This window comes from Artemia franciscana, chromosome 19 (assembly GCF_032884065.1).
Source record: "Artemia franciscana chromosome 19, ASM3288406v1, whole genome shotgun sequence".
Classification (NCBI taxonomy): Eukaryota; Metazoa; Arthropoda; class Branchiopoda; order Anostraca; family Artemiidae; genus Artemia; species Artemia franciscana.
This window is the reverse complement of record NC_088881.1, coordinates 25,889,055-25,907,280: the sequence shown is the minus strand read 5'-3', so window position 1 is coordinate 25,907,280 and position 18,226 is coordinate 25,889,055. Positions and strand designations below refer to the sequence as shown.

General features: G+C 33.9%; 1 protein-coding gene across 3 annotated transcripts in view; it reads right to left on the bottom strand.

Annotated features, from left to right (window-relative positions):
• The window catches only part of LOC136039479 (ATP-binding cassette sub-family F member 1-like), a 43,098-nt gene extending 25,404 nt beyond the window's left edge, over window positions 1–17,694 (bottom strand). For all 3 annotated transcript variants that reach the window (XM_065723262.1, XM_065723263.1, XM_065723264.1), the window contains exons 1-2: window positions 17,546–17,694; window positions 7,241–7,967 (exon numbers count right to left, since the gene is read on the bottom strand). In XM_065723262.1, coding sequence (XP_065579334.1) covers window positions 7,241–7,964 — 724 coding nt within the window. In that variant the 5' untranslated portion in view covers window positions 7,965–7,967; window positions 17,546–17,694. The remainder of the gene's footprint in view (window positions 1–7,240; window positions 7,968–17,545) is intronic.
• Between the last annotated feature and the right edge of the window lie 532 nt (window positions 17,695–18,226).

Here is an 18,226-nt window from a genome sequence, read left to right as displayed (position 1 = left end):
TGTGGTGGAAACCCTGAAAGATCGATGGAATTTAAAAATTCAGATGGATAATTACCTGCTTCATTCCAAAACTGTGTCGACTGACTTGCAAAGGACTGCCTGGTCTCGAATCTTGGTCGAAACAATATTGTTGATTTCGTGGACGTCTATATTTTTGGGTGCGAGAATCGCTCTTTCACTTAGCCATTTATTATTTTTATAATTTTTTAGAATATTCGGAAATACTTTTTCAATCAATTCATTTTTGGACGTCACTAAATTACCGAAATCAGCAGGTAGTTGTATACGTCCTGAAATTGAGTCTATCGTATCATAAATGTCTTTTTGTTCCGACGTTAACTTGGAAATGTTATTTTGTACATAAGACAATAGATCACTCGTACTGTAACTTTGTTCACGATCCAATTCTACACATGTCGAAACAGCAGCGATACGGTTAGGTGAAGGCATTCCCAAATCCTGAAGAGGTTTCTTTGCCATACGTACGCACAAATCTTCTATAATAACTAAAGTGTGGTTATAAATTTCTGATGTAAAATCAAAAGTCATATCTGACGTCTCTAACTGTTTTCGATGGAGTATATCTTCGGACATTTTTGACTTATATTTTTCCCATAACTCTGTAGGAGCTGATGGAGAGCAAGTGCACGAATTTGACTTGGGGTTGACGTTTCGCACGCGTCATTGATGCAGTTATCCCAGTGTTGGTCATTCTCCAATAAATTCAGAGCTTGGCATGCACTACGGTAAGTGTCATGTATAGTACCGTTTACAGCTCTCAAATACTCAAAGGATGTCGGACCGGGTACATTCACCAAAAGCAGAAGTAGAAAGAAGCATTCATGTTGATTGGGGTGAACGGTATAGAGTCTTCCTACCGTGGTATCTTTGAAGATGGTAGGTTGGCCGTAAACCCACTGGTTATCTACTTCGATGGTGGTACCGTTGCCATTGTAGGTTCTTCAGTCATTTTACAATTAGAAATTTCTCTTTCAACGGTCTTCTTACAATTAAAAATTTGTCTTTGAACGATATTCTTAAATACCTGTGTTCTGGTCGTCATTTATATTCCCTGTGTCCCGGTCGTCATTTGTGTCCCGGTATCCCAGTCTGTAATTTCTCTTTGAGTGTCCCGGTCGTTATTTATATTCCCTCTGTCCCGGTCGTCATTTGTGTCCCGGTCTGTAATTTCTCTTTGAGTGTTTTTTCTTTTTAGTATTTTTTAGTTTTTTACATTTTTTCTTTTTTCAGTTTTCTTTTTCTTCTTTATTTTTCAGCTTCACTATGAAATACATATCGCCGAACCTTTGTTTTTTTTTAACTAAAATCTGGTAGGCATTGATGACCTTATCCAAGTCAAAATCCCAAACCCAATCATCATCGCTATCATTTTCAGTTTTGATATGTTTTGACTCTCGCTGTCCAGGTGGATCTTCATCTAACTGCGCGGTTTTGCGTTCTTTAGCCTCAAGCCTGTTTCCTTGCTGTTCTTTTGATTCCTCGGCACGCTTTCTTTTCTGACTTTCTCTATCAGCAGCAAGTTTTTTGGCATAGACTCTTTGAGCATCTTCATCGGCTTTTGCCATTGTAAGTTCATCAGTCATTTTAAACTTAAACATTAATAGATTTCTACGTGAACATATATGTCTTAAATATATTTAATGACGTCACCGCCATAGCAAAAATGACGACAACTAACTTCATGACGTCAGTCGACACAGAAACATGACGTCACCTGATCCACAGACAGACAACTTATTTTATATATATATACTAGCTGTTGGGGTGGCGCTTCGCGCCACCCCAACACCTAGTTGGTGGGGGCGCTTCGCGCCCCCCCCAAGCCCCCCCGCGCGCGTAAGTCGTTACGTGCCATATTAGTTACGCGCCATTGTAGTTGGTGTCCCTATGTCCCACCTTTGAATATAGATATATGTATGCATATATATATATATATATATATATATATATATATATATATATATATATATATATATATATGTTTTTAACTACGTAAAACTTGCGAATATACAACATTCTTGGCTGTCCCATTGTCTGTGCATATAAATAGAATGTCAGGTTTAACGACTCTTGAACATGCAACATATAATGGTCCATGGGAAAACAATCCGTAGGCTATTCAGATCTATACCTCATGATTCTAATGATTGCCCTTGAGCTTTGTTGATGGTGATTGCTAATCGACGATTCCCTGTGTCGCCATCGTCATTTATATATCCCCCTGAGCCCCCCGGCGTCCCTGTTGTAGTTGTGTCCCTGTGTCCCGGTCGTCATGTCCCGGTGTCCCGGTCGTCATTTGTGTCCCGGTCTGTATATACATTCGTTTTTGAATTGATCTTTTTTTAGGTTTTAGTTTTTTACCTTTTTTTTTGTTTTTTTTTTTTTTTAGTTTTGTTTTTCTCCTTTATTTTTTATTTTTTTTCCTTTTTCATTTTATTTTCTTTTTTAGTTTTTTTTTAGCTTTTTTAGTTTTTTATTAGTTTTTAGTTTTTTTGTAGTTTTTACCTTTTTTTAGTTTTTAATTTTTTTTTTTACTTATGTCCTGGTTGTCATTTATACTCCTTGTGTCCCGGTCGTCATTTGTGTCCCGGTGCTTTGTTGATGGTGATTGCTAATCGAACATTCCTTGTGTCCCGGTCGTCATTTATATTCCCTATGTGCCGGTGTCCCGGTCGTCATTTGTGTCCCGATGTCCCGGTCTGTAATTTCGTCAGTCGAAAACATGACGTCAGTCGACACAGAAACATGACGTCACCTGACAGATCCACAGACAGACAACTTATTTTTATATATATACTAGCTGTTGGGGTGGCGCTTCGCGCCACCCCAACACCTAGTTGGTGGGGCGCTTCGCGCCCCCCCAAGCCCCCCCGCGCGCGTAAGTCGTTACGCGCCATAATAGTTACGCGCCATTGTAGTTGTGTCCCTATGTCCCACCTGTGAATATAGATATATATATATATATATATATATATATATATATATATATATATATATATATATATATATGGTTTTAACTACGTAAAACTTGCGAATATACAACATTCTTTGCTGTCCCATTGTCTTTGCATATAAATAGATTGTCAGGTTTACCGACTCTTGAATATGCAACATATAATGGTCCATGGGAAAACAATCTGTATTCAGATCTATACCTCATGATTCTAATGATTGCCCTTGAGCTTTGTTGATGGTGATTGCTAATCGACCATTCCCTGTCCCGGTGTCCCGGTCGTCATTTATATTTTATTTTTTTCCTTTTTTTTTCTTTTTTAGTTTATTTAGATTTTTAGATTTTTTAGTTTTTTTATTAGTTTTTAGTTTTTTTTTCTTTTTAGTTTTTTTGTAGTTTTTACCTTCTTTTTAGTTTTGTTAGTTTTTTTTTTACTTATGTCCTGGTCGTCATTTATACTCCCTGTGTCCCGGTGCTTTGTTGATTGCTAATCGAACATTCCTTTTGTCCTGGTCGCTTTCTCTTTGAGTGTCGTCATTTATTTTTTTCTTTTTTAGTTCTTTTAGTTTTTACCTTTTTTAGTTTTTTTTTAGTTTCTTAGATGAAATTTTTTTTAGTTTTTTTCCTTTTTTCTTTTTAGTTTTTTATTGGTTTTTACCTTTATTTAGCTTATTTTTCAGTTTTTTCCTTTTTTTTATTTTTTTTTATTTTTTATTTTTTTTAGTTTTTTACCATTTTTTAGTTTTTTTTAGTTTTTTTAGTTTTTTAGCTTTTTTATTTTTTTTATTAGTTTTTAGTTTTTTTTTTGTAGTTTTTGCCTTTTTTTAAGTTTTGTTTTTCTCCTTTATTTTTTTTTTTTTTCTTTTTTAGTTTATTTAGATTTTTAGATTTTTTAGTTTTTTTATTAGTTTTTAGTTTTTTTTTCTTTTTAGTTTTTTTGTAGTTTTTACCTTTTTTTTAGTTTTTTTATTTTTTTTTTTTTACTTATGTCCTGGTCGTCATTTATACTCCCTGTGTCCCGGTGCTTTGTTGATTGCTAATCGAACATTCCTTTTGTCCTGGTCGCTTTCTCTTTGAGTGTCGTCATTTATTTTTTTCTTTTTTAGTTCTTTTAGTTTTTACCTTTTTTAGTTTTTTAGATGAAAATTTTTTTTAGTTTTTTCCTTTTTTTCTTTTTAGTTTTTTATTGGTTTTTACCTTTATTTTAGCTTATTTTTCAGTTTTTTCCTTTTTTTTAGTTTTTTTTTTATTTTTTATTTTTTTTAGTTTTTTACCTTTTTTTAGTTTTTTTTTAGTTTTTTTTGTTTTTTAGCTTTTTTACTTTTTTTTATTAGTTTTTTTGTAGTTTTTGCCTTTTTTTAGTTTTTTCAGTTTTTTTTTTAGTTTTTTATTGGTTTTTACCTTTATTTTAGCTTATTTTTCAGTTTTTTCCTTTTTTTTAGTTTTTTTTAGTTTTAAGTTTTTTTAGTTTTTTTAGTTTTTTACCTTTTTTAAGTTTTTTTAGTTTTTTTAGTTTTTTAGCTTTTTTATTTTTTTTATTAGTTTTTAGTTTTTTTTTGTAGTTTTTGCCTTTTTTTAGTTTTTTTAGTTTTTTAGCTTTTTTATTAGTTTTTAGTTTTTTTTGTAGTTTTTGCCTTTTTTTAGTTTTTTTAGTTTTTTAGCTTTTTTAGTTTTTTTTATTAGTTTTTAGTTTTTTTTGTAGTTTTTGCCTTTTTTTAGTTTTTTCAGTTTTGACGTCACCTGATCCAGTTTTTTCAGGTGACGTCACCTGATCCATCCATCCACAGACAGACAACTTATTTTTATATATATAGATAGATATATATATAAATATATATATATATATATATTTTCTTTTTAGTTTTTTTGTAGTTTTTACCTTTTTTAGTTTTTTTCTTCTTCTGTATTAATGCTAAAGCCAAGGCTCAAACCTGGAGCCTCTCGGACCTAGAACCTGAAACATAACGCTTTACCAACTCAGCTACTTCGGCTTGAATACATTCGTTTTGAGCAGCTTCCTCGGGTGTTGCCATTGTAGGTTCTTCAGTCATTTTACAATTAGAAATTTCTCTTTCAACGGTCTTCTTACAATTAAAAATTTGTCTTTGAACGATATTCTTAAATACCTGTGTCCTGGTCGTCATTTATATTCCCTGTGTCCCGGTCGTCATTTGTGTCCCGGTATCCCAGTCTGTAATTTCTCTTTGAGTGCCCCGGTCGTTATTTATATTCCCTCTGTCCCGGTCGTCATTTGTGTCCCGGTCTCTTTGAGTGTTTTTTCTTTTTAGTATTTTTTAGTTTTTTACATTTTTTCTTTTTTCAGTTTTCTTTTTCTTCTTTATTTTTCAGCTTCACTATGAAAAACATATCACCGAACCTTTGTCTTTTTTAACTAAAATCTGGTAGGCATTGATGACCATATCCAAGTCAAAATCCCAAACCCAATCATCATCGCTATCATTTTCAGTTTTGATATGTTTTGACTCTCGCTCTCCAGGTGGATCTTCATCTAACTGCGCGGTTTTGCGTTCTTTAGCCTCAAGCCTGTTTCCTTGCTGTTCTTATGATTCCTCGGCACGCTTTCTTTTCTGACTTTCTCTATCAGCAGCAAGTTTTTTGGCATAGACTCTTTGAGCATCTTCATCGGCTTTTGCCATTGTAAGTTCATCAGTCATTTTAAACTTAAACATTAATAGATTTCTACGTGAACATATATGTCTTAAATATCTTTAATGACGTCACCGTCATAGCAAAAATGACGACAACTAACTTCATGACGTCAGTCGACACAGAAACATGACGTCACCTGACAGACAGACAGACACACAGACAACTTATTTTTATATATATAGATATATATATATACTAGCTGTTGGGGTGGCGCGAAGCGCCACCCCAACACCTAGTTGGTGGGGGCGCTGCGCGCCCCCCCAAGCCCCCCCGCGCGCGTAAGTCGTTACGCGCCATTGTACTTGTGTCCCTATGTCCCACCTGTGATATATATATATATATATATATATATATATATATATATATATATATATATATATATATATATATATATATATATATATATATATATATATATATATATATATATATATATATATATATATATATATATATATATATATATATATATATATATATATATATATATATATATATATATATATATATATATATATATATATATATATATATATATATATATATATATATATATATATATATATATATATATATATATATATATATATATGTTTTTAACTACGTAAAACTTGCGAATATACAACATTCTTTGCTGTCCCATTGTCTGTGCATATAAATAGATTGTCAGGTTTACCGACTCTTGAACATGCAACATATAATGGTCCATGGGAAAACAATCCGTATTCAGATCTATACCTCATGATTCTAATGATTGCCCTTGAGCTTTGTTGATGGTGATTGCTAATCGACCATTCCCTGAGTCGCCATCGTCATTTATATATCCCCCTGTGCACCCCGGCGTCCCCTTTGTAGTTATGTCCCTGTGTCCCGGTCGTCATTTATATTCCCTGTGTCCCGGTCGTCATTTGTGTCCCGGTGTTCCAGTCTGTGATTTCTCTTTGAGTGTCCCGGGCGTCATTTATATTCCTTGTGTCCCGGTGTCCCGGTCGTCATTTATATCCCCCTGTGCCCCCCGGCGTCCCCATTGTAGTTGTGTCCCTGTGTCCCGGTCGTCATTTATCTTCCCTGTGTCCCGGTCGTCATTTGTATCCCGGTGTCCCGGTCTGTATATACATTCGTTTTTTAGTTTTGTTTTTCTCCTTTATTTTTTTCCTTTTTTCTTTTTTTTCTTTTTTAGTTTATTTAGATTTTTAGATTTTTTAGTTTTTTTATTAGTTTTTAGTTTTTTTTGTAGTTTTTACCATTTTTTTTGTTTTTTTAGTTTTTTTTTTTTACTTATGTCCTGGTCGTCATTTATACTCCCTGTGTCCCGGTCGTCATTTGTGTCTCGGTGCTTTGTTGATTGCTAATTTATATTATATTTATATTTATATTTTTTATATTTATTAATATTTTTTTAGTTTTCTTTTTCTCTTATTTTTCAGTTTTTTCCTTTTTTTTAGTTTTTTCTTTTTTAGTTTTTAGTTTTTTTTTGTTTTTTTTGTTTTTTTAGTTTTTTTAGTTTTAGTAGCTGCCAAAGAAAAATTATTTCATTTCGTTATGAGTTTCCTATAATATTTGGCATGTACATGAATTAAAAAGAATTTTATTTACCTTCAGATTCATCTTCCTTTATTTCAGCTAATTCCATCTTTTTCAGTTGTTGAGAAAGTAAATCAGCTTCATCTTCTGACTCAAATCCAGTGTCTACAGTTTTCCCTTTGCCTTTTTTTGTTTTACTTTTTTTAGGAGCACTTTCTTTGGATATGGCAACTTCAGTCTCAAGATCGGCTCCTTTCCCATTGGCTCTACCTCCCTTCTTCTTAGAGACCACTTCTTCTTTGTCACTATCTAAGTTTATTTCTTCATCTATGTCATCTTTATTCCCTTTCTTCTTTTGATCTGCTACTTTTACATTTTTCTTTCCTTTTGTTTTCTTACTACTTTCTTCTTCTGAATCTATTTCTACATCACTAAGTTCCTTCCTTCCTTTCTTTTTGCTTTCTATGACTTTTGTATTCTTCTTTCCTTTATTATTTTCTTCTTCAGAATCTTCTTCACTGTCACTATATGTTTTGGCTGCTTTCTTTTTAGTTCCTATTGGTTTTGCCTTTTTCTTCTCTTTACCTTTAGAAGGGACTTCATCTCTGTCTGAATCATTAATTAACTTATCAACTGGCTTCTGTCTCTGTAAGTTATTCTGTTCCTCAGCTTTTTCCTGATTAAACCTAACCTTGCCCTTTTTGGCTTTAGCAGTGGGCTCGTTCAGCATTTTTTTATCTTCTTTATCACTTTCTGGCCAATCATCCATCTGCTTTTTACCTTTTTTGGGTCCCATTGTCTGAAACACACAAGAAATGCTTGAACAAATTAAAAAAGAAACTATTCATTTAAAAAGGGGAGGGGGCTAAAATATCTGTAGACATAGACTAGATCTTTAAAAATGAGTTTTTTAAGGGGGCTTTTAATGCCAGGATTCAAGTATTTTATTAGTTATACATGCTTATAAATCCTCTGGGTACACACAAAAAGGGTCATATACAAATATCAAAGATTCATAAATATGAATCATAAGCACTTTGGCATATTATTTTATTTTACTTGCCGTCTTAATCAAAATGTTTACACATTGTTACATAATTCTAGTTAATAAGACCAATGACAGCTCCCCCCCTTGCATGCAGGTTTCCTTTTTGTTGATGATTGTAAATTTCTATAAAAAAAAAGTTTTCCAGTTAAAAAAAATTAATTAAAACAAATATTTGTGAGCGATGCAGATACAAATGTATTTAGGAGGGTTGGTGGGTGGAAACAATTCTCTAAATAGAAAAATTTCGGGAAATAAGCAAAATTATAGGACCACAGACAAATGATATCTATGTGTACCAGAAAGTTCTCTACATGTAAGCATGAATCTAATTGCATTTTATTCCCAATACAAAAGCCCAACTTTTATTCAAAAGAGGATTTTTGTAGAATTTTGTCCATGGGGGGAGGGGTCCAAGCATTTTTTTTTTCAAAGAGAGGAGATAATATTTGAAAAAGTAGTATACTTCTCCCAAAGTAAAAGAAAAAGTTTTACAAAATTTATATATGTTTGGGCTTCTAGGGAAAGGACGGGCTAAAGCGCCCCCTTCCTTCCTCTACTGTCACCCTTGTATACACATAGCTTCTGTAATAATTTGCAGTTTTGCTTGCTCTAGCAAAAGAAGAAGCTGAACGTGATATGTATCCTCCAGTGTAAAAGGAGAGTAACGCAACTTCTGAAAGTGGAGTAATGAAAAAAAGGGTGTTATGAAATTTTAGGAAGTGGGTAGCACATAAATACATTTTGATGTTGCATAACTATTTATATTTAATGAAACATCCCATGTGGAATTTTTATGACAATCACTGTAAAAGACAATTTTAATAGAATACATAAAATATAAACATTGTTAAGTAAATTTTATTCTATACTGTTGGATTTGAAAAAAAAAATGAAATAAAAAATTAGTCCAACTGACAACCAATGCTAGAATGTCATCTTAGTAGATGACTAAGTCCGTCATGAAAAACATCAACAGTGATCTTAAGGCAATTCAGGAGAGCAAAATTCACCAATCTTTGCCAATTCTCACACTGTTGATCCAATTCAAATATTAAAGACATTTTTATATGATAAATGGGGCCATTTTCCCATTAAATTCACTAGCTTGGTCTTCTGGTGGCCAGCCAGGAACCAATGATATATAGTGTTCTCACTTGTTTCAATGATTTTTAAAGAGCTGTCTAAGAAAGAGGGCTAGTTTATTTTTTTTAATCAAAAAAAAAAAAAAATTAAGTTGATCCCTACTATATTTGGGTTGATCTATCTCAGAGTTCTCTTATAAAATTGGTCTTCTAGACCAATCTTAAGGGGAACTTCTTCTTCCTATCCCTTTTCCTATTTGCTTTCATTGACCATTATGTTTTTGAAACATAATCCCATTGACTTGAATAGGATTTGTCACAATTTACTTTTTAAACAACAGATCTTTGAATATCTTTAAAATCTTACAAGTCAGAAAATAGCAAATGCAGGAGCATCATTTTTGTTGTGAATCTATTCTCAAGAGGGCCCCCACTGCCCGCTATCTGGTGTACATTTCGCAGAAACACACGTGCTGCACAGTTCTATCTCAAGCCACACTTTCACCACGCTTGGCATGCGCCACCTGATGTACGTGATTTCTGAAAGTGGACAGCACCTTGTTTATTCTGAAATTTATTCTTGATTTATTCCTGAAACTTTAGCCACTCATGCCCACAGGTTTTCAAGACAGCAAAATGCCAATCATCTAGAGTTTTACTGAAAAATTGTTAAAAAGCAAATTTTAAAATGTGACACAAGCTTTAAATCAAATATGTAAAACTTATTCATAGCCAATGAATACTAAAAAAACAATAGTGTAGTGTCATAAAAAAATGTCAATCCATGACTAAAAACTTTAGGAATACAAAACAATAAGTTTCCAAAACATTGACCAAGTCTATAACAAAAAACCCTCAACAAAATAAAACCAAATCTACAAAATTATAAGAATTTGAACCTTTTTTTTCTGATATGCAACAAACTTGGTAGGGACTACCTCCTCAACTAGTAGAAATCTAGTTATCATCAGGATTACTGAGCACCTTGAAGTAGCAGAATCATGCCTACAGAATCAAACGAGAGAGGACATACTGAATAGGCAAGAGGACAATATGTGTCCATGTGCCATGTGACACATACCAAGATGACATGGTGGATACTAGTGGTTTTAAGCAACTTTGGAAAGAATTTGCAACATTATACAATATAATAAGCATTAATAATAATAGTGTAATTTTGTATCTGATATAGTAGGCCTATAGTAATATTTATTATTAGAACTCTTCTATTTGGTTGATTAAAATCTTTTGTTGTATCATAGTAATAAATAAATAATACTAACCTTACATATGAATGCTTACAGAGAAGGAGACTAACAATAATAGATTGTGTTGCTAATAAGTTTTCAAACTGCTGGAACCTTTTAGCTGATAGGTCCCCCAAACTAAAACCATTAAAACAAATCTACTTCTGAGGCATTTGAGCCCCCCCCCCCTATTTGAGAAAATGAAGTCTTCCAAATTTTGTATTATTCATAGGGATTATCTGCTCCCACCAAAGTATAACATTTCTTAGTTTGAGTAATTAATAATATTGCTTCTATTTGTCTATAAGGTTAGAGATCTACTCATAAGAACTAAATCTCTATAAAGAGGGAAATGGAAATTATCCCATCATAATTTAGGTATTTCTTTACCAGCGGGCTCCCATTTCCCCAGCCACCATCTAATAGTGCTCAGCCTATCATAGTAAGCTAAGCACTGTCTTGTTTGCAACATTTCGAATTTACTTCTTTGGTATAGTTTTTCTTTAGGTTCAGACTTTAATTAATATTCTTTAAAGGCTGTTTTTTTTTTTTCATTCTTGGATTATATAAAGCATGAGTAACACAAAAGAAATTTACCAAGAGAGGACAGCAAGTACAACCTGGAGCTTCAATTTTTTTCAAGATTTAAAAGACATTTCTTTTTTCCCATTGTTTGTAATTATTTAATGACTCGTTTCCTTGGAGGAAAAAAGAAAACTGCTCTTTCTATCAGCATTCCATGCTATGTGGTATTGCGCAAATTTATTTGGGGAATTGCCAAGAAATACTCAAGACTTTTATGAAGTTTACCTAGTTTTTGGGGCAGCTAAAATCTCCATAGCAGCAGTACATTTGTTGAAGCTAAATTTTTAAAACCCATAGAGTGTGTACTCTGCACCCTTAGGTGTTTCTTGAATTTTAGTAGGTTACAAATCCAACTATCTTTATTTGAAGTTAAAACAGATTTTTTTAAAGAATTATCCAAGAAGCAGTAAGTATAAACAATATCTTTAAAGACACACTTTCTTTGATGTTTTAAAGAAACTAAGGCAACATAAGAGTTTAAGTCCCTTTCTGAACTCAACATTATAGTTCTAAAATGCTGCAAGTGCTGGTTTATTTTTTTTTATCTTTTTTTATCAATTATTTCTTATAGGGATTGGTACATAATGCCAGTTTATAAAAAAGCTCATGTATAGCCTAGAGAAGGGTTGACAAGGATAAAATTAAGCTAGATACAATCCTGGAAATCCATTAAATGGATTCGTTTAGTTACCATGCAGCGTATGTCCTATTTGAGCTATCTGGCCCTATTAGAGAGGGGTGGGCTGGGATGCAATTGTAATAGTATTGGCTATTAAATTTGGAATGAGCACTGGATCAAGAATACAATGGTGTATTTATTTTGTGCATTCTACATTTTTTAAACATCCATTGGGGGCAGGGGGAGGGATATCTTCATCGAAAAATACCGTTTCTTGGTATTTTGACTGAAAATGTCTAGAGAGTGAAAAATTTCAGGGCTTGATGGGTGATAATATTTTAAGAGCAAATGCTTTGTTGAAAGGCTTGACAGGAGGTGAAATTGAACTATTTATTTCTTGGATATATCTTACCCCTAGTGAACAAGGTCAATGTTTGAACTCCAGAGTACTTCAGTTCGGATTTATTTGCAACTTACCAAGGTAGAATTGAGATAGACATGATTGAGATAGATGATGGACTTTTTTGTAGTAAAGAACATGTAAGACCAAAATCCATACGGTATTGATAAAACCAACCAAAGAATCTTAAATCCTAACAGTATCTTTATTTAGTGCATGCTGTTTTGTCAGAAGCTCTGTGTTCAGCATCATTCATGCATAGGTCATAAAGATTACTTGTTGAATAAGTTGAACTGTTGACACTTGGATCTTCAACTAATATTGTTTATGTTATAAATATTGATGGGTCACCACAATCACGAGCTCTGTATCTCCATGGTGGCCCAGTGGATTTTATTTGTTATGTATATTATATTAATCCAGGTGCCTTCCTTAGCACCTCTTTATGAAAGATTTTCTGATGTTCTTGATGTCATTGATGATTTGGACAGAGTTTTATTTTGCAGCATGCAGATGGTATGATCATTCCAAAATTGGTGCCAATCAAGCAAAATTTTGGTCTGAATGAGTAGGCAATTTTCTTTTTCCAACCTTTCCAAAATTCATGGGTGTCCCAATGGCACTTTTGCACTCAAGCAAAAAAGTTTTCGTACAGGAAACACAGATAGCTATTTAGAAACTACCAGCATTCACAACCTCTTGTTTTGTTTTTTTATGTCTCCTTTACTAATCTAACTTGTTAGCTTAAAGGTAAACACTAACACTAGACCCAAAATTCATGAAAGATTCAAAATATATCTTGAGAATCTATTACCAATGTAAGGAGCTGACTGGTGAATCGCTAGTTGTAAGAGAGATGAATGTAGCAGAGGAGATGGAGCAACCTTGCTAATTACATTTTTTTTCCCTCTTAGTTTTACTTTCGTAGTGTAACATTGTAAGTGCCAAAGTATGTTGCATTGTCAGTGCTAGTTTTTATTTTCGTAGTTTAACATTGTAACATCGTTAGTGTTAAAGTATACCACCAGGCATGTGCACTGGTTTGTCATATCTATCTATGTAATTGTTGCAAAAAAATTTATCTACCCATCTATCAATCTTAAGTTATGGGTCAGCAAAACAATTGCTTTTAAAAAATCAATGATGAAATGTGTTTCCAAGTGGTGAGAAGGATTATCCACTATCTGGCTCTACTGTTTGTTCAGTAGCGCTTGAGGTGGGGACATTGATACTAACCATGGTAATGACAGCAGCAACACAAGTGAGAGTGTGGATGTCTATAGCAAGTCAGTCAAAAATGCCTCAAAGGATATGGAACTTTTACCATTTCCTAGTACTGTGTCTCTATCAATTTCGAAGCCAAAGAAGACAGACCAAATAATGTGTGATAACAATGATACTTTCCTTGGCAATATGGATGTTCCCATATGGTGGTTGCATTGAAGGTGTTAAACCAATTGTAGAGCTGCCCCAAACAGAACATGACACTCAAGAAAGACAAGGCATTGAACCATTAGTAGATCTGTTGATCATTAGTGAATATGAAAGCTAAGAAAGACAAACAAGTGAGATTGTTGCAGAAGATTTGAATGACCCAATTGTTCAGATGAAAGCAAGAAATAAGAAACAGAAAAGTAAAGAGAGAGACTTTTATTTTAAAACGACTTTCACGGCGAATGGCGCCAAATTAGCGCTTTATGTCAGATATTATAGTCAGATACAACTTGTCAAATAAAAAAAAGGAAAAACACAGAAACACAGTGCTAGACAGACACTTGTCAGATTAAAAAAACTGATCATCAACTAAAACTTTGAGTCAATACAACAAATTCACTGATTATTAACGTTTACAAATGCAGGAATGAAACTCTTCCAGTATCTCGTATGGATTGGTGGGAGAGGTTGAAAGGTGGGGACTTTCTGGGAGTTTGGTCTTAGAGGTTGGGATCTTAAGGGTTGAAAGGGCAGGGGGAACAAATCTTGGAAACGGGGGTTTGTCATGGCTTTATTGCCAAACCGGGTACACAGGAGGGTTCTCCTTTCTGATAGGGTAGTGAGCTGGAGATGCTTAAGAAGAAAGTGATAAGGGAGTTTACCTTGACCATAGATAATTCTTAATGCTTGCTTCTGGACTGACTCCCTTGAATAAGATTGGGAAGTAGTTAAGGCAAAATGCCAGACTGGACAAAAATATTCATGAACAGGGCTAATCAAACTAGTATAAATTCTTAAAAGGTGGAATGCAGGGCAAGAAAACTTGAAGAAAAGTTTAAGCATAGGAAGTTCCAAATTAGCTTGCTTTGTGATGTTAGTACTGTGGACCTCCCACTTCAGGTTGCTTGAGATTGTGATACCAAGGAGTTTAAACTGCTGGACGGACATCTCTGGAGGGATTGGTTGCTTGAACAAAGGTGCGCTCTTCAAGAGACTGATAGTCATGATATTTGACTTTTTGGCATTTACAGTCATATCTGCCTGTGCAGTATTACTGGAAATATTTTCCATTATTTCCATGGCTGAGCTTTTCAAATTTTTAGTGGTGTCATCAAACCCTGACATTTATTTTAGTAACACAAAAATAGAATACAGTCTAAAACTAATCCTAATAACTTTTCACTTAAACCATACCTTAAATTAGGTAATAGACATCATTTGTCTATTGTTGCAAAATGGGTGGAAAAAGTATCACAAAACTTGAGAAACTTTGAAGATTTTTTTCCTGGATAGTGAAAAGTGTATATACATACTTTTACTTTGGGATAGCAACTCTTTTGTTATTGTAGTAATTCCTTTAGAAAAGACTTGGCCTTACATACTAGAATTTCACCTGTTTTCTATTAAATTTCCGTCCTATAAGCAAATCCTACCAAAATTTGGCATTGAAACAATGCAGTCTCTGAAACACTTTCCAAGTCAGTTGGGATCAACTTATACTGATATTGATGAGAGTTGGTCCAACATGAAAACTAAAATTTTTCTTGCTGAAAAGTCTTGTAACAATTTTTTTGGACAAACAGGCCAAAAGTTTACCATTTTCATCTTCAGAAATTAGTAAACTTATTAACAGAAAATATCAAGCATAAAATCAATACAGGAAAAAGAAAACCTCAGAAAATTATCATGTCTTAAAATCCATTCATAACCAGGCAACTAGCCAAACCAAGGAGTTGAACAAAAATTTTGAAGAAGAAATTTCCTCTGGTTCCAGTACTGTTTTCCCCCTTTTTTTCCCACCAAGTTTCATCTGGATCCCTCCACTCTAAATGTTTTCCAAGATTTCAGCCACCCCCCCCCCCAGCTCCCCCAATGTCACCAGATCCAGTCAAGATTTTAAATAAGAGCTCTGAGACACAATATCAATCTAAATTTCAAATTTCATGAAGATCTAATAACCTGTTTGCAAGGTAAAAATACTTCATTTTTCTAATTTTTCGAAATTAATCATCCTCCACTCCCCCCTAGATAGTTGAATTGGGGAAACGTGTATTTCTAATTTAATCTGGTCTGGTCCCAGATATGCCTGCCAAATTTCCTTGCCTAGCTTATCTGGAAGTGCCTAAATTAGGAAAACCAGGACAGACAGACCAACAGAATTTGCAATTGCTATATGTCACTTGGTAAATACAAAGTGTCATAAAAAGATAAAAGGGGAGAAACTAGTGGGATATTTTATTCATTTTTCTTGTATTGAGGGGGGACAAAAGCTTCTTCATATCTGGAAGTATTGCAGTGCATGGGGGAGAATATAGGGATGGGTTCAGAAGCAGCTTGAGGCAGCTGTAATCTGAATGAGGAGTGATATTTGGGGAAAATACTTGCCATCCAAGGGCTTATTATAGCTGTTTTGCAAAATGGCAGCACAACAAGACCCTCCTGCACTCAAAAGATTCCAGACTAGCTTTTTTAGGAGCAGAGAGTATGGCACCTTGCCTTCTTAAAAAATTATTTGCAAGGCTTTTTTGGATTGATTCATTTCTTTCTGATTCTTCTCAAGAGATAACAGGGTGTCAAACTAGACAAGCATATTCAAGATGCAGGCAGACAAAAGACTTGTAAATCCCTAAGGAATGAAAAGGGGGGATCTCAAATTTATTTAGGAAGTTAAGGAGGGTATTAGACATATTAGCTCTATGCATGATGTCTTTAACATGGATATCCTACTTTAAAGTTGAAGAAATTGTGATGCCAAGCAATTTAAAGGAGGACACATAAATTTTAGGAGGTATACAATTACAAGAAAACAGTGCAAGGATTTGAGGAAACATATCAGCATTATTATACTTAGAGGGGTTTACTGTCATACCTAAGGCTGAGGCCTCATCTCCAATTTCACAGAGGATACTCACAGGGTCACTTGTGATATGCCTTGGTACCTTGGGGTATGCCACTGTGGACAGCAAGAGGAATTGAATAATGATTCAGGTGTTTAACAACATGTGATCTATTTGTTAAGAAGGAGGCAGCCATTTTCACAAGTAAGGGATCAATATTGAACTTGCTGACAAGTTTCTCAACTAAAACATTCCAGTTAACAAGGTCAAATGCTTTCTGAAGCTCAATGGAAATTAAATTTGGCCAGGAATTAGGCTTTTTGAGGATTTTTCTGATGTGATTAATAAGGGAAACAAGGTAGTGGGAGTTAGCAGTGGATTTTAAGTTTCCAAATTGCCTCAGATCAGTAAGAGGTTGGATTTTATCCTTTAGCAAATCTGCAAGGAATCATTCATAAAGTTTAGAGAAAATAGAAGAAAGAGTAATAGGACAAACACCTTCAAAACCAGACTTTCTATTTTCTTTTTCAAAAGGGTTATGAAACCTTGTTTCAAAATTGTTGGGATTTGCACCAACTTGGTAATCTTGTTAAACAGGATATACAAGGTCTTAGAAAGATAGTCACTGAATGCACTAATAAGAGGAAATGGTATATCCAAGGACAAATAATTGTTTTTCTTAGTTTACCAATTCTTCTTTCTACCTCAGATAGGGAAACAGTGGGAAAAGAAGGGGGAAAGGCTCCTGTTGGTTAATTGGTCTGACAATCCTAGAAGGTTCTGGACAACAGAACTGAGGAATTTATTTAGATTATTGGCAGTAATATCAGGGCACTTAAAGTCCCCTGATGACAGGGGACAGGGGTTAGATTGAAGTTAAGCTGCTCAAGTCTCCTACCACACAACTTGTTAACCTCAGAATAATTTCATTAGCGAGTCAATTTACCTAAGATAGCCCCCACATAGTCATAGGCTGCTAAAGATAGGCTCATCCAAAAAGCAATTGTTTAGCCTACCCAAAGCATGCAGATAAGAAGAGGTTTTATTCTTGTCTAAAATATTTCTTACATTTTATCTTGACATATTTGATACTATTCAAAAGATAGTAAACGAACAGTACCCTACCTTTTTGTTGTAGCCTATCTAGAATTTATCCTAGGCTAATGCAACTTCCCGGAATTTCTTCTTGAAATCCTATGATGACAGGGTTGCCAACATTCCATCTACGACTTCATCCACTGAGCATTCAAAAATATGTCATTTCTAGCTAATTGTGTCCATCTTGAAAACTCAAAAAATAAAGTTATTTTTTTCTCAGTTGTATTATTGACTAAAAGACGCCTTGTAAGTCCATTTCAAAACGGTCAGTTAGCATCAAATATAATGAAAACGAAAAAAATTATATAAACTACTCATACAAAATGACTTAGTGTCAACCTGGAAGTCCCCTCCCCAAAAGAAAAACCTGGAAGGTCAAAAAAATCGTACTTCAAAATTTAGGGAAGGATAAAGAAAACAGACTTTGACGTCAGTAGACCTACCAGCTTAAAGTCAATTAGCTTACTTAACTGGCCAAAACTTCCTCAAGCTAACCTTATCTAACTCTGTCTTGATTAGATTTTGACTTGAAATGATTACTCATTTCAAGTCAAATCAAAATCAAATCTAATTTTAAAAAAGGCTGATTAATTATCAATTGCAGAGAAATTTGAGTCTTTATCCTGAAAAATTGCAGACTAATCGCACATATTACCCGATTTTCCTTTAAGTCCTTTACTTACGCAACGAAGTCGTCAGAAAAAAGAC